The 26469-nt window shown below is 47.7% G+C and overlaps 1 protein-coding gene across 13 annotated transcripts in view; it reads right to left on the bottom strand.

Moving 5' to 3' along the window:
• Positions 1-25004, bottom strand: part of LOC118086129 (membrane-spanning 4-domains subfamily A member 4A) — a 30888-nt gene extending 5884 nt beyond the window's left edge. For 3 of the 13 annotated variants that reach the window (XM_035117420.2, XM_035117415.2, XM_060275691.1), the window contains exons 1-2: positions 4528-4681; positions 1865-2016 (exon numbers count right to left, since the gene is read on the bottom strand). In XM_035117420.2, coding sequence (XP_034973311.2) covers positions 1865-1981 — 117 coding nt within the window. In that variant the 5' untranslated portion in view covers positions 1982-2016; positions 4528-4681. Of the gene's footprint in view, positions 1-1864; positions 2037-2119; positions 4211-4527; positions 4699-7755; positions 9309-9874; positions 9995-10992; positions 11173-12176; positions 12234-15597; positions 15715-19915; positions 20072-20662; positions 21323-24362 lie in introns of those variants that run through there. The other 10 variants (XM_035117413.2, XM_035117414.2, XM_035117422.2 and 7 more) reach the window with 10 other exon arrangements.
• Between the last annotated feature and the right edge of the window lie 1465 nt (positions 25005-26469).

Raw genomic sequence — 26469 nt, 5'->3', positions numbered from 1 at the left:
GTGGATGGAGCCAATACAATGCTATCCAATAGTAAACCATTGGTATGCTCAGGACCAGATTTAGGTTTGATGAGGCCCTAGGCTACTGAAGGCAATATGTCCAGCTGTCCTTTGCTAACAACAAATTGTCACTTTTGTGTGTGTTGAATATACGCTATTTGGTAATTTATGGACCTAATAGGTATCTAAAGCCATTTGCACATAACAAAATATGTATTTTATCAAAGTAATTGTTGAACTGAAATACAATTAAGAAGAAGAATATTAATACTGAAATAATTATTAAGCTCTAACTTAAAATGATTTTTTTTTATTCATAACAAACTTAATAATGCAAACACATTGGCACTTGGCAATAACAAAAGTTCCTTTAGAAACACAATTTACAAAGACTCATAATCTAGTCTCTAGAAACTTGCTACAACATGAAATAATAATAGGTGTAAATATATGATGCGAACTGCTAATAATTATAAATAGCATGTCCTCAGAACATGGCAGACATGCATCTTGCTGCAACTGTTGATACTTGCTTATTTTTCAGAATATCACCAGAGAGAGAATAAGAGGCAGAGAATATAGTCTGTGGTCTAAACCTCAGATGAAGAAGAAGAAGAAGAAGAAGAAGAAGAAGAAGAAGAAGAAGAAGAAGAAGAAGAAGAAGAAGAAGAAGGGGGGTTGGACTTGATATCCCGCCTTTCACTCCCTTTAAGGCAGTGGTGGCCAAACTTGACCCTCCAGCTGTTTTGGGACTACAATTCCCATCATCCCTGACCACTGGTCTTGTTGGCTAGGGATGATGGGAATTGTAGTCCAAAAACAGCTGGAGGGCCAAGTTTGGCCACCACTGCTTTAAGGTGTCTCAAAGTGGCTAACAATCTCCTTTCCCTTCCTTCCCCAAAACAAACACTCTGTGAGGTGAGTGAGGCTGAGAGACTTCAGAGAAGTGTGACTAGCCCAAGGTCACCCAGCAGCTGCATGTGGAGGAGCGGGGAATCGAACCTGGTTCGCCAAATTATGAGTCCACCACTCTTAACCACTACACCATGCAGGGTATCAGCCCTACTTCTTTAAAAATCTATTTGGATAGGCATAGGAAAGGTAGGAAGAGTGTGGCTTGCACTCTCCTCAAAGCAACGGTTCTGCCTTCTCTGGGGACCCTGACGAACTTAAGTTTTTTATGTTATTTAAAATACTTGTATGTGGGAGGGCAGGAGATAGGGACCTATCTTGCGCAACTCTATGCACATCCACTCATAAGCAATTCCCACTGAGTTCAGCACGATTTACTCCTATGTATACAATCTGAATTTTCTTCCTACAGTATAGATTTTTTTTAAAAAAAAATGAATAGAATAGATCATGATGCAGTCATCATTTAAGCACTTCAAAAATCCAAAGGTTTCATTCAGAAAGATGAGTATGTATTTCACTGAAACCCATCAGGCATCAGAATGTAGGTTGTTAAACTTCAGACATTGCTGAGCTACAGCTCCCATGTTAGCTGGGGCTACACAGGGTGCAGAAGAGAAGAGATAATTGATTTCAGAAGCAGGGCTGGGAAGCTGAGAAGAGGGCTTTGCAGTTGCCTAAGGGTAAAGGTAAAGGTAAAAGGACCCCTGATCATTAGGTCCAGTCGCGGACGACTCTGGGGTTGTGGTGCTCATCTCGCTTTACTGGCTGAGGGAGCTGGCATTTGTCCGCAGACAGCTTTGGGGTCATGTGGCCAGCATGACTAAGCTGCTTCTGGCGAACCAGAGCAGCGCACGGAAATGCTAAGGGTAGGAAGGAAGTGGGAGGGCTCTGAAATTGAGCAGGCAAGGGAACAGAGACCCTCTAGGTTTCCCCTATATGCCATACTCACCCCCAGTGCCAATGGTTCACCCCGATAAAACTTCTTCATTGCTTTTGGCATGTAAGCATCCAACTCATCTCTTGAGAAGGATTGGGGGCTCAGTGGTGCAATCGGATTGGAATCCATTATGGCATTTGGGGAGTGGTTTTGTAAAACAGCAACTGTATCGGGAAGAAGAGATCTAAATGGGGCAAGGGAAAATAGTGTGGGGATGTGTATAAAAATTAGGAAATGATATATTATCTAGATATTACCCTTCCTTACACTCGTTTGTGAGTTTAGCAGAGTACACCCCTTTTGCGACAAAATTAGGAAGCTGCTGTTTCAGTCTATTTGATGCAGCAATCCAGGATGCCTTGGTGCAGCAGACTGGGTTTTCCTGGTATTTCCCCCTTTTATCCCCCTTAAAACAACAGCAGCACAAAAAAGAAACAGTCTTCTTTGAATAAAATACAGTTTACTCACAGTTCACATACAGTAGCAATCTGGAGGCAGTCTTAGGCTGCAGTTACAGATGCATTTGTATATATAAAAGGACCATGGAGTCTGAGACTGAATCTAGACACATCAAAGAAGCGTTTCGGTTAAACGCATTGTAAATTTAAACAGGGAAACCAGGTAGAGAAATAAATGGGAGTACACAGCGCCATCTGGTGGCACAATGTTATATCGCATGTTGTTGTTGTTTAGTCGTTTAGTCGTGTCCGACTCTTCGTGACTCTTCGCATATACAACGCATATAAATCGCTTTTTCTTTACCAATCTTGCTGAGTCCTGTGACTTTGGACTTCAGACTCAACAACTCGCTACATCTCTGTAGAGTAGAGATGCAGTGGTAGAAGATGCACGGCGCTGGCAAGTGAGCAAGCTGGAGTAAGTGAGAGATGCAGATGTGATCAGTATCACAGTATAAGTTAAGTTATGCCCAGAAGTCTTCCCTGCTGGATCCACATTTGGCTGAGTGCCCATTCCAGGAAACAGAAAATGTTGAAGTTGACTCCTCTTTCTGGATTTCCCACAAAGAGGGGAGGGAGAGGGGGGAGTGTGAATTATTGCCCCCTTTTGGAAGGAAAGGACATCCCAACTCTGTTGACCACTTGCAGACTGTCCTTATTTGGACAGTCCGGGGACGTCCGGGACATACAGTACTTGATTTCAGTAATGGAATTAAACTGGGTTTGGCAAGCTTGCACAAGAAAACTGATTTCATTTCAGATCATAAGAATCTTACATTTCACAGTAAGGAAAGTAATGGAAAATGCACTGGAAAGTCCAGAGTAACAATTGCAAAATTATTTGTGGGGAGCTCATACAAGACAGTGGGAATGATTGCTTAACAGCAGGCATCTGACTCCTTTGAAAACTTGGTGCAATCAAATCAGGATGAAATAGGTCAGCTGGGAATAAACTAATTAGGGAGCTGTCCTAGAGGAAGATGCACAGGGATGTAGGATCCAACGGATCTCTGATTGTCCTGGCAACTTCCCAGCACACCTGGGCTATGCTCCCCAAGTAAGAGAAATGGAGGAGCCTTGAAATTGAACGGGAAAATCCAAACGCCACAATATAGCAATAACTTTGTTACTTTGTAACCAAGCAAAATGTCCCAAAGTTTGTGAGCAAACAGAATTCTTTCTCAGGCTGAATGAGGTTGGGGTGGCAGGAACAATTGGGGCTAATGAATAGGCTTGCAGATTATTAAAAAAAATTAAAATAAGAACTTTTCAGAGGGTGTCCAAAACAGTACAGCGAGGGCACCAATGGCTCCTCTTGCTTTTAACATCTCACGCAGGGTGGGTTGAACTGAAATCGTGCTGCGTACTCGGCTTCAGACCCCAGAGGTGGGAGCGCCCTGCCAGCCGGGGCAAAGAGCCGTGTGCGCGCACAGCCATTGCCTAACCTCCGCGCGCGAGCTTTGTGCAAACGCATCACGATTCGTGCTCCATTAAACGACTCGTTCAGAAGTGACCCTTAACGGCTCGCACTGAATTTACGACAGGCTGAAAACTTTGTGCTATCAAAGATTTTTCAGTCAACAGGTCAGTTGGAAAGGACTAGCAATGCTGCAGAAAGACAAGCCGCCGCCCCCGGGATGAGCAGGGTTAGGAACCAGAGGGTTTCGGATTGAGCTGGGGATTTCCCTAAATTTACGATAGTGGCAGGCTGGAAGTGTCCTAAATTGGCATCCCAATGGCGAGGGATGGAAACAGGAGACGTTCTCCCTCCCTTCCCTTACTGAAGAGCGGAGAGACTGAGCGCAGCAGGCGCACTTGGCACAGCTAACGTAAATCCTGGCTACGCCCATGACAGCTAACCCGGGACTCCAAACTGCGCGTCCTCCTCAACAACAACAAGAGGTTCTTCCTTCTGCCTCGGAGAAAAAGGAGTGGGAAAGAGCTGGTTCCTCTGGCTGGGACCCAAGCCGCGGAAGAGAAGCGGATGGGCAGGGAATTCGGTTCCTAGGCAAAGGCAGCCACCCGTCAAGGCTGCCACACAGAATACAGACCGCCTCCTCTGGTCCCAAGAGCGCGAAAAGACGTCCCTGGGCCGCTGGGATCTGCGGGATGATCGAGGAGTCCCGGCCAAACGGGATGATGGTTAGCTAGCGGGGCTGAACTTTGGGGAGGGGAGGGGCGGGGGAGAGATGGGGGAAGTGCGAACTTGTCACGCACCTGCTCAGACAGAGATCGCGCTTGCGATTCTTGCGTCGCAGCTACCGATCCTTTCCTGACTCCTAGGGCTGCCTACTCGAAAGAAGTCCCAGCTGATCTCATCGGAGCTTGCAGAAATGGATGCGGACAGATATTGGGTAACGGTTTAGATTTTGCTGAATTCCAGTTTAAGGGGGCTTTTAATTGGCTCTGTTTGTTCACGTCAACGTTTCCTCTCCGCATGCTCTGACTCCGCCCCACTCTCTCCTAGTTGCATCACATATCAAGACACTTTGCATTTGTCCAGTTAAGGGTTATAAGGGTCGATTTTGCCACCTACCCGCCCCATTTTGCATCCTTTAGTCCGGTTTTGTTAGCTGTGGGAAGGAAAGGTGTTATGTACTGAGCTGAATCCTAGAACAATAGGATTCAGAATCAGCGGGAGCTACCCAATCCAACTCCAGGTGGAAGTGAATCCGCAACCTGATTGGCCTGCTGGAGCAGCCAATCAGGCGGCTGGCAGAAGTGAATCTGCTACCTGATTGGCCTGTAGGAGCAGCCAATCAGGCTGCAGGCAGAAGTCAATCCACAATATAATTGGCCCACAGGTGTAGCCCTGAAGTAGCCAATCACGCAAGGCCCATTGTGTAAATAATGTATATAAGCAGATGGTTTTGGGAAAAGAGCCATTCGTCTTCTCTTCTTCTCCTTGATGAATATGAGCTGAATAAAGAGCATGAAATTCACTCTCGACTCCGAGTATATTTCACTGGCGACGAAGGTGGGATCCTGCTGAGCTGACCGCCACCACGCACTGCACCGCAGCACCGCCACCTGCTGCACCGCTGCATCGCACCGTGCATCCAGGCTTCAGCTCCAGGACCCAAGGAACCCAGAATGGCAACCGACAGCAGCTTCTTGCCATTCAAACCAGCATCAGGAGACTGGGAAGGGTACGCCGCCCGTTTCAACTTCCTCCTGCAAGCGAAAGAAGTCACCAACGATGCCATGAAGAGGGCGACATTCTTCAGCGTCTGTGGAGAGGAGACGTTTGAAATCGCCCGGGCTCTCCTTGCACCTAGAGATGTCGCTACCGTCTCTTACAAAACAATAATGGAACGGCTGAAGGAGCACTTTTCACCACAGCCCTCGGTGGTAGCTTGCCGAAATGCCTTCTACGCAAAGCGGCAAGCCCCAGGGGAAACCATAACTGGGTTTGTGACCTCCCTCCGCCAAGCCGCCCGGTTATGCAACTTCTCAGAGTTGGAGAACATGCTTCGTGACCGCCTCGTCGGTGGCCTGAGGGACGAGATGTTGCAACGACGCCTCTACGCCAAAAAAGACCTCACGTTCCAGATTGCTCTGGAGGAAGCCCTGGCAACCGAAGCCGCCGAGAGGACAACGCAAGAGGCACGACCGGCCCCGCCATCCCAACCGAGGGTCTACCACGAAGACCTCACCGATGAATCCGAATCTGACAGGGAGGAAGTACACCGAGTACAGCGGCGCACTCAAGCAGCACACACACCACAGCAGCCTCGACGAGAAGGAGGGAACTGTGCAAGCTGCGGGGAGAACCACGAGCAGAGGACTGTCGGCCCACAAGGGGTGCCTGTTATGGGGAAGCAGGGTTGTTGTTCCCCAGCCCCTCCGCAAAAGGGTCCTCACAGCCCTACACGAGACACACCCAGGGGTAGTGAGGATGAAGGCCCTTGCCAGGAGTTATGTGTGGTGGCCGGGGATTGACAGAGAGATAGAGGCCTGGGTCCAACACTGCCAGACCTGCCAAGAATCCCGCCCGGATCCCCCAAGGGCCCCAGTCCAGCCCTGGGAGTCCGCCCGACATCCATGGTCACGCTTGCACGTGGACTTCGCTGGCCCCTTCCAGGGAAAAACATTCTTCATAGTGGTGGATTCCTACACCAAATGGCTGGAGGTCGCACTGGTACCGTCCACTTCTACGGCGGCAGCCATCCGGGTACTACGTAAGCTGTTTGCAACCCACGGGCTCCCTGACACCCTCGTCTCGGACAATGGAACCGCATTCACGTCAGAGGAGTTCCAGACCTTCACAGCGCAGAACGCCATCCGCCACATCCGCTCAGCACCATTCCACCCTGCCACCAATGGCCAAGCGGAGCGCATGGTGCGGACCACCAAGGACAGCCTCCGCCGCATAACACAAGGGGACTGGGAATACCGCCTTGCCGCATTTCTTCTAGCACAGCACAGCACCCCAAGCACAACGACGGGCCGGAGCCCAGCTGAACTACTCATGGGTCGGCGCCTTGCAACTAGACTGGACCGACTTCACCCCGACAGAGCTCAGGATGAGGTAGTGGTGGGGAAAGGCAGGAACCCCCGGACATTTGTGGCCCAGGACCCAGTGTATGCAAAGAATTTTGGGGCAGGCCCAGCATGGGTACCCGCCACAGTCACCAAGGTGACCGGTCCCGTGTCGTACGAGGTACTAACGGAAGGGGGGCAATGTTGGCGCCGCCACTGCGACCAGCTACGGCGACGATTCCCAGGAGGAACCCGGGAGGAGAGTGGGACAGAGGGGTCCCAAGGGGACAGCAGGGCAGTGAGGCCTGTAGAGCGAGAGGGGTGGGCAGGGGAAGCAGAAGCAGTAGGCACAGAGGGGCGCCCCGAGGCTGGAAGGACACCGGAACCAGAGTCACAACCTAGTGGTTCAGTGGCGCCAGACCAGACAGCCCCGGCACAGCCAGCAGCCTCGGAACACGAGCCAGAACCAGAACCCCTGACCAAGGAACACCCCAGGCCACAACGCACACGGAGGCGGCCAGCAGACCTTGGGGACTACGAATGCAACTTCCCGGGCAGGACTGGAACTTAGAGGGGAGGGGTGTTATGTACTGAGCTGAATCCTAGAACAATAGGATTCAGAATCAGCGGGAGCTACCCAATCCAACTCCAGGTGGAAGTGAATCCGCAACCTGATTGGCCTGCTGGAGCAGCCAATCAGGCGGCTGGCAGAAGTGAATCTGCTACCTGATTGGCCTGTAGGAGCAGCCAATCAGGCTGCAGGCAGAAGTCAATCCACAATATAATTGGCCCACAGGTGTAGCCCTGAAGTAGCCAATCACGCAAGGCCCATTGTGTAAATAATGTATATAAGCAGATGGTTTTGGGAAAAGAGCCATTCGTCTTCTCTTCTTCTCCTTGATGAATATGAGCTGAATAAAGAGCATGAAATTCACTCTCGACTCCGAGTATATTTCAAAAGGGGTCTGCGGGACACTGAGGTACTTTTCCCCAACTACAGGAAAAGTTATAGGGGCCTGGCCCACCCTTCTGGTTTCTGAAGTTTCCCAGCTGGCCTCCCTCAAGGGCAGGGGTGCTCCAGCGAGGACTCACAGGAAGGGTTGGCTGCGCAAGACAAAACTTTTCTTGTGTGTTTTCCTCTACACTGTGGTTTTGGTTATTTATGATATGAAGGGAGAATGCAAGCTGCAAAGGAATTCCTGTGACTGAGCTACGGTCATCAAGGAATAATAGGGAGCAGTTGAGGGACATTAACAATATAGGAAATTTCCTCCCTGCTTGCTCCAGGTGTGAACAGAGACTGGGGATATGGGAGGCTTCCCGGGTAACTGCTCTAGGGGAGGGCAGGGAGTTTCTGGAAAGAAGAAGGGGGTAGGGAGGGCAGAGGTCTATCATGGGAGAGGCTGGCTGCAGGCAGCTTACACTGCTGCCTCTTGGAATGACTGTGCCATAAGATCTGGACTCGCTCCATGCACACTAAAGGTGTAAATAGGTGAATGAAGCAAATTTCTTAAAGCCACAACAGTCTCTGCTGCATCTTCCATTCTCCAAAGGGACATTGACGCTGTGTGGGTGCCTGGGTCCCATGGGCTTTTGCCACCACTAGGCAGAGAGAGGGACAGGCACCCAACATTGGGAACAATATATTTGCATGGTGGTAGCAGGCCACAAAGTGCTATTATGCTCCATTAAATACATAGTGCAGCCAGGATCACACACCAAAAGAGGCACTAACAAAGCTCCAAGGCAGAGGTCGGCAACCAAAGCCCATGGGCCAGAAGCAGGCCATGAGGCTTGTTTAACCGGCCCATGAGCCGCCCTCGAACCGAGCCACCCGCTTGGTGAGTCTCCACGCGCCGCACTAAACCACCACAGCGCAGCATGGGGACTCTCTTCCACAGCTCCAGAAATCGCTTCTGCGCAGACACCGGAAATCGTTATATGAAAATAGAAGACCAGAAACAGTGAACAAAGCATAATATGTTCATATATTTCTTTTTTTCCATTCATATCTTGCTGCAAGATATCTAGTGCAATTCCTCCAATCAGCCCACATCTTATTTGCAATCCTTCTTCTTCCTCTCAGGTGATGGATAATTAGGCAATGCAACATTTGCTATAGTTTGTTTTGAAAATCCTTACTACTGTATTTGTTAAAAATGACCCCATTTGTTTTAAGGGCTTCCATTAACTGGTTTCTTATAGTCCCCTGATCTACTTTTAAAAGGTCAGTTCAACGTTAAAAGCTGTCCTTCTATCAAAAAAGAAATGTCCCCGCCACATTATCAAAATAGTTCCATTGTATTCCTCTGGTTACAAAGACAATCTTGGTCCAGCCAGTAAAGCTACTTGGCGCATAAGTACACATTCAGCCTTTTTTGCTCTTGACTTTGCAGAAGGAGATGGCAGTCAAGGAGGGTGGAACAGGAAGCAAATCAGGGGGAATCGGGATCCTTGCAAGCAGCTGGAAGACCAAGAGCATCACCTGGGGTCGCATTCTGGTAAACCACCACAACCTGCAGAAAAGAACACCCCAGGAGTAAAATTAGCCTTGCTGTGCATTTACTGTGCTGCTCAGCTTCTGAAAAACAACAACAAAGTGTGGCTCTTGTTAATAAGGGGAGGGCTGTGGGGGTTGCTTGGGAGCTCCTAGATGCAAAGCAGATGCTGTATCTCTGAGCCACAGCCCTTTCACCCACAATTAGCACCTAGGGAGGCTGTCAGGATGAGTCTGCTAACTCAGCCGTCAGCAGCTCCATCACTGTTTCAGCTGCCTTCAAGGTAACCATCTGCAGCGGGAAGCCTTTTGCATCCATGGAGGCTCCCTGAGTATTTCAGGATCCCGATGGTACAGCTAGGAGGTTTTCTAGTCCATAGTCCTGGCAACAAACCAATTCTTTCTAGCTAGATACATCTGTTTCACTGCAATGGGAGCTTACGAGCCATGAGCTAAGAGTCTTAGAGGCAGGCTTCCAGCCCCAACATGGAATATCGTTATTCTACAATACCCCTTATTTTAGGCCCCTGTCTCTGAATCTCTTTGCCTGCTCTGGTTACCAAACCCCACTTTCTTTTCCGTTACCGTTTCGGTGTAGTTGTCGTGGCAAACAGTCTTGCACCCAAACGCAGCGGTGGAGATACTGATGCAAAACTCAAGCACGTTGAATACCAGGAAGACAGCCAGGATTCCACTCCACATGTTCTGTCGATGAAGCAGAGAGCCCAGCAAAGGGAATTACTCCCCAGCAATGTGCATGCTTGTCTGTGGATGGGTATATTTCAATCAGACTAGGACCTGGCAGTCCAGGGTTCAAATCCCCACATGCCAGGTGCCTTTGGGCAAGTCATATCTTTCAGCCAAGTCCTTCAACCCCACAGGGTTATTATGAGAATGTAGACCACCTTGAGCTCCTTGGTGATAAGGTGGGATACAAGAACAAAAATAATAATGCACACAGATACCCAGTGCCCCCTGGACACTGAGGGGCAGTAGACTAACTTGGCTGCCTAACAATGGCTGCCTACCTCAAGAGCCCTCAAGGGTTGCAATTGCTTAAGTGACACTGCACCAAATGTACGTAATTCCAAGATCAAAGTAATCACCACTCCTATTCCCCATTTGTTGTTCTGGTTATTCCAAAGCCAGTGCTGTAGCTACACAGCGGTGAACCAGGTTTTTTTGAAGCCTCCAGAGGGCCGCAAGAGGCTCCCAGCCTGTGTGTGTAAGCAAATGCACGTGCTTACGCACTGTGTGTGCCAAACTGGGTCTTTGACCCGGGTGAAAGAAAGCCTAGTTTCACCCCTGCTAATGATTATGAGAGTTTATATTAATGATGCAAATTACTTCCTCTCTTCACGGACAGGACCCTCTAGGAGCTCTAGGAGCTAAGGCACATCCTTTCACCCTGTTCTGCATCCTTCCCCATCCCTTTGCAGGGACATTGGACAATGCTGGCCATTTATTCAGCATTCACTTGGACTTTGCCTCAAGCAAGTGTTGCCCCACACTTCCCAGTACATTTTCCCAGTATTGCTTTCCTTCTTGCAAAGTATCATCTTTGGAGGAAGTGGGTTTGTGGCCTGTGAGCTCTAAATCCACTTTAATGGCACAACCTGAATTGGCTGGGGTGCTCCTGGAATATCGCCCCAAAATAGCAACGGTTTGCTAGCGCCCTCAGTATTGGTGAGACCTGCACTTACCCAAGGGAGCATGTGAATTTTAATGCACTCTGACAGTGTAGTGTTGCCTGAATACTCATAATGGCAAAAGTATTCTGCTTCCCATCTTGGTGTGAAATATTCCAGTTGAATACAGAGCGTCACAATTCCAATGCCGGCTGCCACACAACTCACCACATTCATTCCAAGCATGCCTTTCACCTAAAAATGGTGACATATAACATTATTTCATTAAGCAATTCTAGCTCTGTTGACCTCTCTGATGGTGGCAATAGCCCTGAGGCATCTGCCTGGTATCATATCTCCTCTTATCCGGACTAAACACACCCAACTCCCTCATAAGGCTTGGTTTCCAGGCCCTTGATCATCTTGGTTGCCCTCCTCTGCACATATTCCAGCTTGTCAATATCCTTCTTAAATTGTGGCGCCCAGAACGGGACACAGATGGGGCTTCTGGGGTCATCCAATGGTGTCACAATACACTGATACAGAGCGCCACCCCTTGAGTTTCACATGAGGTGGGGAGGGCAGGTTCCATTGTGGGACAATAGCACCCATTTCAGCTTTGGACATACATGGGTAAATATAGCCTTTGCTTTGGAAATATCCCACAAAAATTTTTACAAAATTTTTAAAACTATCAGATTCTAACCAGCTGCAGCTGACCAGCTATGAGTTGTCTGAGATCGAGGCAGGATGTCTTTTTTTAAGTGTGTGGTTGAACCCAAAATATGGAGTGGAGGGAAATAATTGTGTGCAATTGGAAAGCTGATAATGTCCTAATGTCTTCATCTTTATGCACATTCTCCTAATAAATGCATTTTTGTAAACACTGGATGGTTGGAGAATTTCATTGCAAAATTCAACTAAGTGTAGATTTCGAAGGATATAGTTCTCAAATGCATATCATTTCAGAAAGTGAAGATTTTATACATTCAGCTTTTGGTGCATACTGAATCAAATTCAACCTCCATTTCTAACGCCGTTTCAATCCAATCTAACGCTTGGCCTGAGCCAAGTTCCTAAACCTCATAAAGTAATCCACAGAACTTCCTCAGGAAAAAATGCATGAGTTTGGGCATGATAGCGTCAGACTAGGAATTCCAGGAGGGAGCCTTAAATGGCAAGCAGAAGACGTCATGAGCTGCGTGCTCCACCTCCCATCATGTCACACAGATGTGTGTGCCTGCAAACAAATTAGTTACCATTGGCACTTTAGGGTTCCTGGCAGCTGCCACAGACAGAGATCCCGAAACGATGTACTGTAAGAGATGGAAGAGGAAGACAGAAACAGTGAACAAGATTACAAAGGCGTTTTATCATATGTAGAAGGCAAGTTGAATGCAAACCATGGTTTCCCAGGCTTAGTGTAACACACTAATCACTGTGGCATGGAGGCTCTTGTAGTTTGAAAAAACTATGCAGTTCCCCATTGTGGGCCTTTTCCAAAATCTCTCTGCCTCTAACTCAGCCCACTTCCTTACAGGGCAGCCATCAATAGCTGGCCTCAAGGGTTGGTATGTTCAGGCATCTGCCAAGAGCTCTTATCTTAGCAGAGGTCATGTTGGAACCAGGTCCCCAGACCTCCTCCTCCCCACCACTGCTGCAAGCGGCTAGTTCCCCTACCTGTCACATTGGACCAAACAACAGGGAGTGGGAGAGGGTGGAGCCTGCTTCTTCATTGGGTCCCTGCCTAGAAAGAGGAGCCATAGGGGCAGCCAGTGAGGAGGCAAACTCAATGAGGGAGGAGACCCACAAGGACACCTTGCACAAGGGACCTCCAAACCTACAAGTGGCCCTGATGCCATGCACCCACTGCTCGCAACAACGGCCACCTGATCCCTACCACCTCTAAGGACCCAAGTCAGGGCTGTGTCATAGTACACAGGGGTTACGTTCTGGGTGGGGATCACACCCAAACATAGCTGGTCAAGTTTTCCCTTTTCTCGCAAGGAAGCCTATTCAGCATAAGGGAATTTCCCTTAGAAAAAGGGAGAACTTGACAGCTATGCACCAAAACCATGTACAGTAGAACCTCGGGTCACGTAAACTTCGGGTTGCGAAAGCGGCAACCCTGGAAGTGTTTCACCGCTCGCGCATGCGCGGAAGTGGTCTCTCTAGTAGCGAAAACTTCGGGATATGGCCGGACTTCCGGAACGGATCCCGCTCACAACCGGAGGTACCACTGTATAGTCAAAACACATTGGGTTCATTGATGGTTGGGATTGCAATAGTGGTTTTTTTCCTGGAACCCTACCTCTTTTCCATCCCCTTTTAAAAACAAATTTAATTGTTTTTTATACAAATATAAGAACCATTAAACACTTATCCAGCAGTACAGCTCTAATGGTGTTTGTCCTGTCCATTGTACCCAGTCAGATGAGTGGGGTACAAATAAACAATTATTATCATTATCATTAATATTATTGAGCTTACACAGTGCTTTTTTGGGGGGGAGGATGCAGGGCTACACATACCCCTAAACCTTTTGTGAATCTTTGTACTTTTGTCCATTTACTGTACTATATTTTTCCCGATTTGAACTATAAAATGGTGATTTTCTTGAGTCAAAATGAGAGTGCCCCTAAACATTTTTTTAGAAGAAGAAGAAAAAAAACCCACTGAGCTTACACTTTCAATGTTCAAACATATTACTTAACGTAACCTCTCCACGGAGAAGATTGAGCAGTTGGTGTAACAAGGACTTGGTTTTGGTCATTAACATAATTAAAGAAAGGGATCCACACTTTTTGGAAGGGTCTCTTTTTGTCATTGCCTTTAATTGCCCTCCTGTGTCTGGTGAGATGCTCAAACATTGCTGTATCCCAGGTATTATTTTCAGGGTTCTTCCATTGTGGAAATATTGCTCATCATGCTGTGATCCATAAGAAGCCTACTGGTTCTCTGTGTTGCCCCTCCCCCTTAAAAAAATTCTATTTCCATAAAGCTGAATGCACACCGGTTAAATGCACATTATTTTGTTATTTGTTATTGTTATAGTTTTATTTACACCCCACCCATCTGGCTGGGTTTCCCCAGCCACTTTGGGTGGCTTACAGCAAATATAAAAAAATTGTAAAACATCAGACATTAAAAATTTCCCAATACAGGGCTGCCTTCAGATGTCTTCTAAAAGTCAGGTACAGTAGTTGTTTGTTTCCTTGTAGGCTTACACTTGGAAATGTGATTTGATAGTATGCACAGATGTTCTGCTTCTGCTTCTGACATGGAAGGGCAAGGGCCTATGCAGATCCTGTTGTTACTGGAAATCATATTCAGCCTCCCTCCAGCATGGCGGCATACCTCACCTCCTGGCAGAGGAGTCTCCGCCCTTTACTGGGAGAGAGGGTGGGAGGCAAGGTGGCACAGACATCAGCACTGTACAGGCAACTGGCCAAGCCAATTCTGTGCTCCTTTTATTTATTTATATATACATATACATATATATATATATATATATATATATATATATATATATATATATAAAATTTTTTATTAACTTTTAACAAACAAAACAAAACAAAAACAACATTTATACAATTCATCTTATATCCCCCTCTCTCAAATCATTTTGCTCTGCCAAGCTGTGACTTCCCTCCCTCCCATCATTCGGCTTTATTTCTCACTCTTATCTCGCAGCTCCTTTTTACCCACATTTTAAATCAGTTCGTAGGATTTATTTCAGTCCTGCAAGTGTCTTTAAGCTTCTACAGTTCTTCTCTATGTAGTCAATGAATTTACTCCATTCCTTTTGAAACTTTGTCTCTCCCTGGTTACAGATCCCACAGGTCAACTTTGCTAACCCTGCATAGTCAATCATTTTCATCTGCCACTCCTGAATCGTTGGTATCTCTTGTAATTTCCATTTTTGGGCTAACAGAGTCCTTGCCGTGGTTGTGGCATACATAAATAGTCTCTGATCTCCTTTTGCTAGGTCCTCTCCCATGAGTCCCAATAGAAAAGCCTCAGGTTTTTTGGGAAAGGTATACCTAAACATCTTTTTCAATTCATTATATATCATTTCCCAAAATCTTTTAACTTTTTCGCATGTCCACCACATATGGTAAAATTCACAATCTTTTTCTTGACATTTCCAGCATGTTTTACTACTCATTCTATACATTTTAGCTAATTTTACTGGTGTTAAATACCAGAGCCAATTCTGTGCTCCTGGCAGAGCACCCACACCTCATGATTAAGCAGGACTGACTCCGTCGCCCAGAAGTCAGGATCATGGTGCCACCCTTCCCAGCAGATCCTACTGCTTCTCGTGAGGCTTAACTCTGCTTAATACTCCCTTCCCTCCTTCCACGCTGCAGTTGTAGGATCTGTGAGTGATGCTCAGCCTTGACTACATTACAAGACTGGAATGGGTTTCTGGTCTTCCGCTGATTTACTTCATTTATTACAGGACTGGGGAGTCTGTGGCCCATGGCTGAACTACAACTCCCACCATCCCTACATATTGGCCATGCTATCTGGGGATGATGGGAGTTTCAGTCCAACGACACGCAGACAATCACAGGTTTCCCATCTCTGCCTTAGTCTCGGGTGAATCCTGAAGGAACTGTTTTGCTTTTTAGGTTGTTTTTTTTTAACACACACAGATATTATATGTAGAATTACCAAGATTCCGGCCCAGAATGGTTGTTCTATAGCAATGTAAGGTCCTCTGTGTTCGCCCATTAAGTTGAGCACAACTCCAAATGCAATGTGCGTGATTCCGAGGAGGATTTGTGTGATCTGCAAAGCAAGCATAAAACCGGGTTTTAGCATCACCACAATTTCTACCCATAGAGCAAATAAAGATCACTTCAGATCTTGATGTTTTTCTGGCATGAATACTGTCTCCATGGGGTGCAGAAGAGGTATGATTCTCCTCCTCCTCCTCCTCCTCCTCCTCCTCCTCCTCCTCCTTCATGAATGCTACCTGCTTCCAGGCATCCCCAAACTGCAGCCCTCCAGATGTTTTGACCTACAACTCCCATGATCCCTAGCTAACAGAACCAGTGGTCAGGGATGATGGGAATTGTAGTCCAAAACATCTGGATGGCTGAAGTTTGGTGGTGCCTGTGTCTGTCCATAGGAGTTAATCAGCACTATGGGGATCAATAATTTACCTACGGGGTGCGTATATCAATGGACTCCACCAATATCCTTATAATAATCAAATATTTACAACTGAGAGCTTCCAAGGGCCAAATCAGCCATCAGAGGATGCTGCAACAATAACAAGCCATGGAAGATGGGAGGCAGCAGGGAGCTGAATTTTAGCATCGCACAGGGCGCCACTGAAATTTTAAAGGCCAAAGTTTGCCACTGGACAAACTTAACATAAATCTTTAAGGTAGTCTTGAGTCTTTGGAACAAAACAGAAATGCTCAAAGGAGGCACCTACAGCTCATGGCCAGGGAAAGCAGGACCAAAGTCTGCAATCCTCAATGCACTTACTTGGGAGGAAGTCCCTCTGAACTCAGTCTGAGGAGACATGCAGTAGATTGTACTGAATGGAAGCGCGTGCATGTCCCCTCCAGATGTTCCTAGTGGTTGCAGTTCAAACATCAGACAGGGGAAGGCAAATAAACAGGCTCACAGGGACAGCTCTGAGGTGTGGTGGTTGGTCGGTGGTTGGGACTGGTAGGGCAGAAGGTGGAAAGGCCACAGCAGATGAAGGCAGGATCACAGAGTCATAGAGTTGGAAGGGAGCCTAAAAGTCATCTATTTCAACCTTGCTCAGAGCCAATGGCAAGCAGAGCCAACTCATTCTAGACTGGGTTTTTAGGGGGTATCCTAAACCCTTAAAATAGCACAGGTTGCTTACTAAGATATGCAGGTTGTGACTACAATGTACTAAAGCCCATTACTGATGTGATTTGAATAGTGGCTGCTGCTCTTTGAGACTGGGAGGGCAGAGGGCAGTGGGAGACTGAGAGTCGGTGGAGGTGAGAGACAAGTGATTTCAGTTTTGTCCCCTTCTTCCTCCTTATTGAATTGAACTAAGGAGGAGGACATGAATCTAGGCAGCCAGGGCCTCCCCCCCTGGTCTGGTTGCAAGTAAGGGAGCAGGCAACTGGGTGGCGGCGGCGGGGGGGGGGTAGCTAGCTAAAGACAGACTGGAGGGGCAGAACTGCATTTGCCCCAAGGGAGCAGCTTCCCCTGACTCCAGGCTTCATATTCCCCCCTGTGCTGATGTTCGCCTTGAAGATTGAGGGGGGAGGGGAATGTGGTGGAGATGCAAATTTCCAATCATGCAGGGTCACCCTTGGCAGCAGCTTTCCCAAAGCCGAAAAAACGAGGGAGGGAAGCATTTTGTGGCTGTGTGAAGCAAAAGATGGGGAGATGAGGAGGGAATGTCTGCTCAGAAACAGGAGCAGAGGCACTGCTCTAATAGCCAGGGTGGCAGGGGTGAGCGCTCTCACAAGCCTTGCCAATTTAGGCACAGAACTGTCCCAGACATTGGCTGAATTGCTGGGGCAGTTACTGTGGTCACAGGTCCACTACAAACCCACCAGTGTTTGACCTAAGTTTGGCCCCCTGCCTGTCCTTCAGTATTTTTAAGCTTCATTACTATGTGCTTCATTAAACAGCAGTGGACAGTCCTCAGCTGTAACTATGGTCATAGCATGGCCTTTTAAAAAAATGCACCAGGGGCGGGGCAGATTTTTTTTTTTTTTTAAAAAAGCAACTTATACAGCAACTGCAGTGGTGCACCTTTGCAGCCCATTTCTCAGACTCAGGTTCTCGATTGACTTGTCACATGGAAGGATTCTTCGTTCCGGCATAAAGAAGCCAAGTTGGAACGAATTATAGTTCTGTGACAGTGTTCAAAGCTCCCATTGTTCTAGGGACATTTTGCGACATGGAATTTCATTAGCACGAGCAGTTTCTGAGCTCTGGGCACAGTACCGGGCCTAATATTTCGAGTTAAAACTGCAGAGTGGAAGGAAAGGAGGACCTTTTTTCTGTCTCCCCACTTCCAGCTACTCTCTGAAGACTGGGGAAGAGACCCTCTTAAGAATATCAGGGGTGTGTGAAGAAGGGGAAGGACTAGACCATGTGTAGAATGAGCACAATATTTTAGCTGCAGTTCATCTTCAGCTTTGAATTCATGTTATAAAAAAGTGCACCTGTACATTTCACTGTTATGCCCATAACCTAGGATTAAGGTGCCATTTAGCTCCTAGCTTTCATATCTCAGTTTCTAACATCGTTCTGTGAGAGGTAAACTACATTTCTCAGGATTTGGCTGGGGGGGGGCAGCGATGGTGCTAGTGGAAGCCAGTGCAGGGACTCCCACTAATGCAATGGGGTTTTCTCCTGCCCACCTGGCCTCCACATCCCCCATTGGATCTAAGGGTTCTGGGGAAACCCCTAAAACAGTGTGCAAGGGAAGGCAAGGGGAAATTGTTCTGCGAGGGTAAGCTGAAATGAGATTGGGAAGAGTGCATTGCTGCATTGTCCCATAAATGCATGATGTGTATTTAACCACATAGACTACATAGACATCTGCTTTAATGTATGTATGTATGTATACTCTCAATAATTTCTATGTTTGTTTGTTTGGCATTGCATGTATTTTAAGTTACAGGTAGGTAGCCGTGTTGGTCTGCCGTAGTCGAAACAAAATAAAAAAAATCCTTCCAGTAGCACCTTAGAGACCAACTAAGTTTGTCATTGGTATGAGCTTTTGTGTGGATGCCCACTTCTTCAGATACACTGAAACAGAAGTCACCAGACCTTTATATATAGTGAGAGGGTGGGGAGGGGTATTACTCAGAAGGGTGGTGGGAATGGGTGATTGGCTGATAGGTGTGGTAAACCTGTGGACAACTGTTAACGACTGCAATTGGTCTTATAGGAAAAAGCAAGGGGTGAGATGGCTAAAAATAGCTTTATCATGTATAATGAGATAAGAATCCAATGTCTCTATTCAGACCAGGTCTCTCCATGGTTTTAAGTTTGGTAATAAGTTGCAATTCAGCAACTTCTCTTTCCAGTCTATTTCTGAAATTCTGAAAGACAGCTACTTTGAGATCTTGTATAGAATGTCCTGGGAGATTGAAGTGTTCTCCTACTGGTTTCTCTGTCTTGTGATTCCTGATGTCAGATTTATGTCCATTTATCCTTTGGCTGATCGCCGAAGAATTGATGCTTTTGAATTATGGTGCTGGAGGAGACTCTTGAGAGTCCCATGGACTGCAAGAAGATCAAACCTATCCATTCTTAAGGAAATCAGCCCTGAGTGCTCACTGGAAGGACAGATCATGAAGCTGAGGCTCCAATACTTTGGCCACCTCATGAGAAGAGAAGAATCCTTGGAAAAGACCCTGATGTTGGGAAAGATTGAGGGCACTAGGAGAAGGGGACGACAGAGGATGAGATGGCTGGACAGTGTTCTTGAAGCTACGAACATGAGTTTGACCAAACTGCGGGAGGCAGTGCAAGACTGGAGTGCCTGGCATGCTATGGTCCATGGGGTCACGAAGAGTCGGACACGACTAAACGACTAAACAACAAACAACAACAATCCTTTGGCGTAAAGTTTGGCCTGTTTGTCCAATATAGAGAGCTGAAGGGCACTGTTGGCATTTACCACATGTATTTTAAGACTCTGCTTGGTTTTTTTAAAAAAAAAAATTAAAGCAGAGGTGGGGAAACTTATAAACTTTTATGTCGCCTCAGGATTAATGTGCCTAAGGAAGGCTTATGTCAAAATGATACCTTTCTTCTTCTTTTTAATGTTCATGTAGGCTGCAGTCCAATCCCTATTTACCCGTGAGCATGTCACGAAGAACTCGGCAGACGTTTGTGTAGAAAGCAACTCATACAACAACAGCAGGACTTCTAATATGGAATGTGGAAGGAAGTCCCAAAGGAGGCAGGCAGTCATGAGCTAGCCACTGTATATTCAAAGATGATTCCCCCCCCAATATTCTGTACTCACCCCCAGTGCCAATGGCTCACCCCGATAAAACTTCTTCACTGATTTTGGCACAGAAGCATCGGACTCATCCCTCGAGGAGGGCCATGTTGGCGCAATCAGAGTTGAATCCATGATGGTGTTTGGGGAGTGGGCTTCTGTAGACTTTCAAAACAGCAACTGTGTTGGGAAGAGGAGATCAAAAGGGAGCAGGAGAAAATAAGAGAGGGATAGCGGGGAGTGAATTATTGCCCCCTTTTGGAATAATAATAATAATAATAATAATAATAATAATAATAATAACAACAACCTGCAGGGTAACTTTCTTTCTCCCTATCATGGAGAGCAGTGATAACAAGAGCAGCAACTTCACTTGGCACTCTCCTCCCTATCAAACTTAGGAGTTCAAACTGCCCATCCTTCTTCTGCTCTTAATGCTCAAAAACAGGATATTCATTCTGCTTGGGGTGAGGGCAAGGGGTGCTGAATAATGAAGGTTTTACGATATTGCAGATTTGGAATTCTCCCATTCTGTTTCCAGGCGCCTGCATTTCTCTGACTTGGAATCAATCCTACACACCAGAAGCTGGAGTAAATCAAGCTGGTGTTTAAGTTCTCTGGGATCCAAAATGAGGAAGCAAATTTGGGCGGGCAGAGACTCCTCTTTGCAAAACCACCCACCTGCCTCCCCTGAAGCCAAGGTACTACGGTGTTTTGCCACCCCCGCCAATGCTGACACACACACACACACACCTCGAGCTGATCCCTTACCTCTTTCTAGATTGCACCCAGGGGTGCCAATGGTGTCACAGGACTCCAGGAATGCTGTGATCAGTGTAAAAGGAGTCCTGGCCAAGTGGGCTGCTGGTTAGCTAGCAGGACTGAACGAGAAGAAGAAGAAGAAGAAGAAGAAGAAGAAGAAGAAGAAGAAGAAGAAGAAGAAGAAGAAGAAGAAGAAGAAGAAGAAGAAGGGGGGAGGAAGTGAAAGGGAGCCCAGAGCAACATTTCCCCTAGCAGAAAGAGCTATACACCAGTTCACATCCAGAAGCTTGCAATTATTGGAAATGAAAAGCTCCATCGGGGGCTATGGCCTCTTTTTCTTCTGCCTGCCAATCCCACAGCTTGACTGAAGCTGATGGCAGAGTCCTATGGGTGTCTACTCAAAAGTAAGTCCCAAGTGAGCCCCTCGGAGCTTACAGACCAGATCCGGACAGATGTTGAGCAATAGTGCAGATTTTGCTCAGTTCAGGTTTCATATGACATAGAATATAATAATAGAATCTTAGATCTGGAAGGACCTCTGTAATGCAGGAATCTCAGCTAAAGCATCCAGGACAGATGGCTATCCAACCTCTGCTTAAAAACTTCCAAGGAAGGAGAGTCCACCACTACTCATGGGAGTCTATTCAACTGTTGAACAGTTCTTAATGTCAAAAAGTGTGAGGGGGGTGGGCAGGGCCGTCTTAAGTACCTTTGGCGCCGTGGTGCGACGGATCCCTCCTCCGCCCCCCGCCACCCCGTTTTCCAGCGCGACGGGCGGCCGGGCGCAGCGTGGTCGCTGAGGGCGCTGCTGCACGACAGGCAGGTGGGCTTGATGCACGGCGGAGCGGCCGGCGGGCGGGCAGACGGGCTGCGTGGCGCCCCCCCCCCCGGCTGGCCGGCGCCACCCAGCCTACCCGTAGAGCCGGCCCTGGGGTGGGCTTTGGAGGGCCAAGTCAGCTGGGAGGGCCCTGCTAGGGACTATCTGCTTTTTTGTTTGAGTTTATAACTTTATTCTAGCAAGACCCCCACCTCAGGCCTCACACAAGCTCTACACAGGGCTAGCAATGGATTTAAAATGGCTCTGTTTATTTAGGCAAACATATCCTCATGGGACATGTTTAACTATCCCAGCTGCATCACATTACAATGCAATACTCTTTCCATTGCTTTTCATTGCTGAAGAAGTGTGCATGCACACGAAAGCTCATACCAATGACAAACTTAGTTGGTCTCTAAGGTGCTGCTGGAAGGAATTTTTGTATTTTGTTTCATTGCTCCAGTTCATTGAAACCTTAACTTCTATAAGGGTCTCCCTTATTTTGCACGATTTGCCACCCACCCACAGCATTTTGCATCATTCATTCTGGTTTTTGTCAGTTGTGGGAAGGAGAAAGGGTCTGCGGGACTCTGAGGTCCTGTTCCACAGCGGCAGGAAATGTTAGAGAGCCCACCCTTCTGGTTTCAGCTGTTATTGGCAGCACATCACCCAGTCTCTCTCTCTCTCTCTCTCTCTCTCTCTCTCTCTCTCTCTCTCTCTCTCTCTCTCTCTCTCTCTCTCCTCTGTCTCAGCCAACAGAACTAGAAGCTTCTTCCTGTTTACCCGGAAAACTATATTCGGGATTCTTGTGTAATTTGGGCTGACATAGCATTGTGCTTCAATCCCAAAATGTGGCCAGCTGTGTGTCATGTTGTAACCAACTTCCCATTAGAAATGCAGAAGTGAAACCAGGGACAAGGGGTCGGGGGAAGCAAATTTGAGAGCCAAAGCAAAATTGGTCCGATTGTGGCAGAGCATCTGTTTTGCATAGAATCATAGATCTGTAGAGTTGGAAGGGACCCCAGGATCATCTAGTCCAACCCCCTGCAATACACGCAGAATGTCCCGGGTTCAATCCTTGGCCACTCCATGTAAGGCTGAGAGATCCCTGTCGGAAACCCTTGAGAACCACTGGCAATCTCTTCTGGGCTCTACTCATCTGACTCAGTATAAGGCAGTTAACAGAACATAAGAAGAGGCGGCTGCATCAGGCCAATGGCTATCCAGTCCAGCATCCTGCTCCTGCAGTGGCCAAACAGGTGCCTGTGGGAAGCCTGCGAGCAGGATTCAAGCACAAGAACACTTCCCCCTCCTGTGGTTTCCAGCCACTGGTATTCAGAAGCTTTGCCACCTCCAACTATAGCCATTGCAGTTAGTGGCCATTGATAGAGCTCTCCCTCCATGAATTTGCCCCCTGCAAGAATTTTACTTGCCCAAAAGTGGAAAGAAGCAGGTGTCCCGGTAAAGGAAGAATGGATACAAAAACGTATGGAATATGCAGAAATGGCAGAATAAGAAATCAAGATAACAAACTGTTTATAAAAGAATGGAAATGTCTTATTGAATATTTACAAATAAATTGTAAACAGATAAAAACATTAGCAGGGTGATTGTAATATCCTGCAGTTTTATAAGAGTATATATTTACAGTAGATAATTAAATGAATGAGTTAAATGAATTTTGATATGCAGAAGACATTAAAAAATAAATTTAAGGAACCGCAGAAAGAGGGGGAGGGAAGTCAATTTTTGAAATGTTAAATTGATTGTAAAATTAATGAAATGTATAAACTTGAAAAGTATAAATAAAAACTTTTTTAAAAAAAGAAATTTCCCTCCGTTCCTGGGAGTCATCCCACTGGTCCTTGTAGCTGAGGGATGGGGCACCTGCACCTGTCCGCCACCGCCGCCCCCCCAGGTGTTGCTGAACTAGAACTCCCATCCCACCTGACCAATGAGCATGTTGCCTGGGACTGGGGAGAGCTGGAGTCCAGCAACAGGTGAGCCTGACAAATGGGGCTAGTAAGAACTCACCACAAATTACTTGCCAGGTAGAGTCTGCAGGCAGAGTCTGGAGGAGGAAGAGAGGACACCGGAGGAAGAAAGAGCTGTGAGTGGAGGGGGGCCCTCTTCCCATCCTTCTTACTCCCTGGAAAACTGAACAAACCTGGCACACCTAGAATTGGGTGTTGAGGGTGCAGCTGAATGGGGCACAGCTGTGGGAAGTACAACCCACCTTCAGCCTGCCCATAAAAAGGCAAGTCTAGGGTGAGAGCGAAAGGTGATGTCCACTGTTTCCAGTAGCAATTATCATTGTGAGAATTGTGGGTGAGCTGAGAGTTTGTTTGGAGCCTGAGTGAGAACCCAGAGGCCGAGAGAGAGGATGTGTGTCAGAAGGAAAATGAATATGTTAGTACCTTTGTATTAATACTATATATCATTTCTATATGCATTTTTGTAATATCTTGTTTAAGTTGTCTATTGCTGCTTCCGCTTTCTGTACATCGCTGATAGGTATTTTTGTTACTAAATTAAGTGATATAGAAACTGATTGATGGCCTTTGGCCTGTATAGCTCAGTTAGTAGAGCATGGTGCTGATGACACCAAGGTTGTAGGTTCGATCCCCATATGGGACAACTGTATTGCAGGGGGTTGGACTAATTGATCCTCAGGGTCCCTTCCAACTCTACAATTCTATGATTATTTGTTCAATCAAATCCTGGAGGGCCACAGGTCAATCACCTCTGTTGGGGGCTGGAGGGGGGGAGATGCCATCAAAGGCAGCTGCAGCTGTAGGACTAGCAAGGCCCAATGCAGGAGTGGGTGATTCCTGACATCCCTGGCCATTCCTGTTGTTGGCATCTGTCTCGGAAGACAATGGAAGGGTGTACCTTTGAGGATGAAGCTGGAGAATTACAATGCCTGCTGTGGCTGTAGAGACCGAAACAGGAGAGGCCTATTTCATTGCAGGTGAGGCAGGTGAAAGTCTCCAATTCTGCTTTTCTTCTCTCCGCACTCCTCCTAGCCTTCATTCCTCTGCTGTGGCTACATGACCTGAGTGTCTCCACTTCCACTCCTACCCCTGGTCTAATGATTTATCACAGCGATGGGGTAAAAATGCAGAGAAAGTGGGTTGGGGGGGGGAGAAGCCGCAGTAACGCAAACCAACAAAACTGGGGTTAAGGTCAAAGTCACAGAACAAAAAGTTGGCAACTGTGTTGGTCGTCCTGGTAACTGGGAGGCCAGAGATTTCCCCCTCGCAAGGCGGCTTCCCGGAAGCTAAGTATAGAAACGGGCAGGAGGGGAGATGCTGCTGTCCTTGTTTTTCGGGCTGGTGGGAGAATTCAGACGGGAGAAGGGAAATCGGGGGTGGGCTTACCCGCCCCCAGCCCTGCTGCCAGCTGCAAAGCCGACTCACCGCTCCGCAAACCCCCACCCCCTTTGCACGCACCTCCCAGCCCTCCTATGAGCCCGACCCCACCGGAGAACGAGGGTGATTGACAGAAGAGAGGTCTGATCTCCTTCTCCGCCCGCGAAGCGTGGGCCCATCGTCAAGCACATGTCACGTGGGCGGAGGACCCGGAGCGCACAGCGCACGAGCTGCGGCTGCTACTCTTCTGCCAGCACATTCCTCCTGGCAAGTGGACGTTATTATTAACCGATTCGTTGCCGGAAGCAAGGGCGTAGCCAGGATCAAAACTAGGGGGGGCAAGCCATGATCATTCAGGGGCGGGGCCACAAAGTGGGAACGTGGGCGGGGCTACAGGGCCAGCTGGCCTAACGACATCGTGGTGGCAGCAGCGGCGGCAGCGGCCACCTTGTGCTTCTGGGGCTGGCAATGGCAGCGGCTACCCTGCTTGGCTGGAGAGGACGGGAGGGTCAGGCAGGCAAGAGGGGGTGACAGGGTGGGTGAGGGCAAGGCAAGGCACGGCCGCAGTCACGACAGCTCCGAGGCGTTGCTGCATATCAGCATAATATTTCAACCATGTTGTGGGTTCAAGCCCCACCTTAGGAAAAAATTCCTGCATTGCAGGGGGTTGGACTAGATTACCCTTGTGGTCCCTTCCGACTACAATTCTATGATTCTATTGATATATTACCATAGCATATGCATCATTCTGCTTTCTTGAATTGTCCTACTCCTAGGCATAGCAGCCAACTGCTAGAGGCCTAGGTGCCTCCCCCCCCCCCCAATTACTAGTAAATACCATATGTGAAAGAGTCATCCCCCCCATGTTGATGGGCTTTCTATGTGGGGCTTATCTGCCCCCCCCCCCCCGTATTTTATTAAGAATGGAAGAGGGAGGGAAGGAAGGAAGAAATAGAGAGAGGGATAACTCATATTTGTGGGTGCCTCTGGGTGACGCTGTGAAGCTGGAACTCTGCAGCAAGAGGACGGGAGGGTCGGGCAGGCAAGAGGGGGTGGCAGGGCGGGTGAGGGCGAGGGAAGGCACGGCGCAGTCACGACAGCTCCGAGGCGTTGCTGCATATCAGCATAATATTTCAACCATGTTGTGGGTTCAAGCCCCACCTTGGGGGAAAAATCCTGCATTGCAGGGGGTTGGACTAGATGACCCTTGTGGTCCCTTCCGACTACAATTCTATGATTCCATTGATATATTACCATAGCATATGCATCATTCTGCTTTCTTGAATTGTCCTAGGCATAGCAGCCAACTCCTAGAGGCCTAGGTGCCTCCCCCCCCCCCAAAAGAAATTACTGGTAAATACTGTATTTTAAAGAGTCATGTTGATGGGCTTTCTATGTGGGGCTTATCTGCCCCTCCCCCAGTATTTTATTGAGGATGGAAGAGGGAGGAAAGGAAGGAAGAAATAGAGAGAGGGATAACTCACATTTGTGGGTGCCTCTGGGTGACGCTGTGATGCTAGAACTCTGCAGCAAGAGGAAGATACCGGTACACCTGTACAGGAGCCTTGTAAGCAGCTTTCTCTCTGCTTGATTTACAGCAGGCACGTCCAACAGGTAGATTGTGATCT

Source organism: Zootoca vivipara, chromosome 6 (genome assembly GCF_963506605.1).
Source record: "Zootoca vivipara chromosome 6, rZooViv1.1, whole genome shotgun sequence".
Taxonomy (NCBI): domain Eukaryota; kingdom Metazoa; phylum Chordata; class Lepidosauria; order Squamata; family Lacertidae; genus Zootoca; species Zootoca vivipara.
Note: the sequence above shows the minus strand (reverse complement) of the source record. Positions and strands in the feature narration are given on the sequence as shown.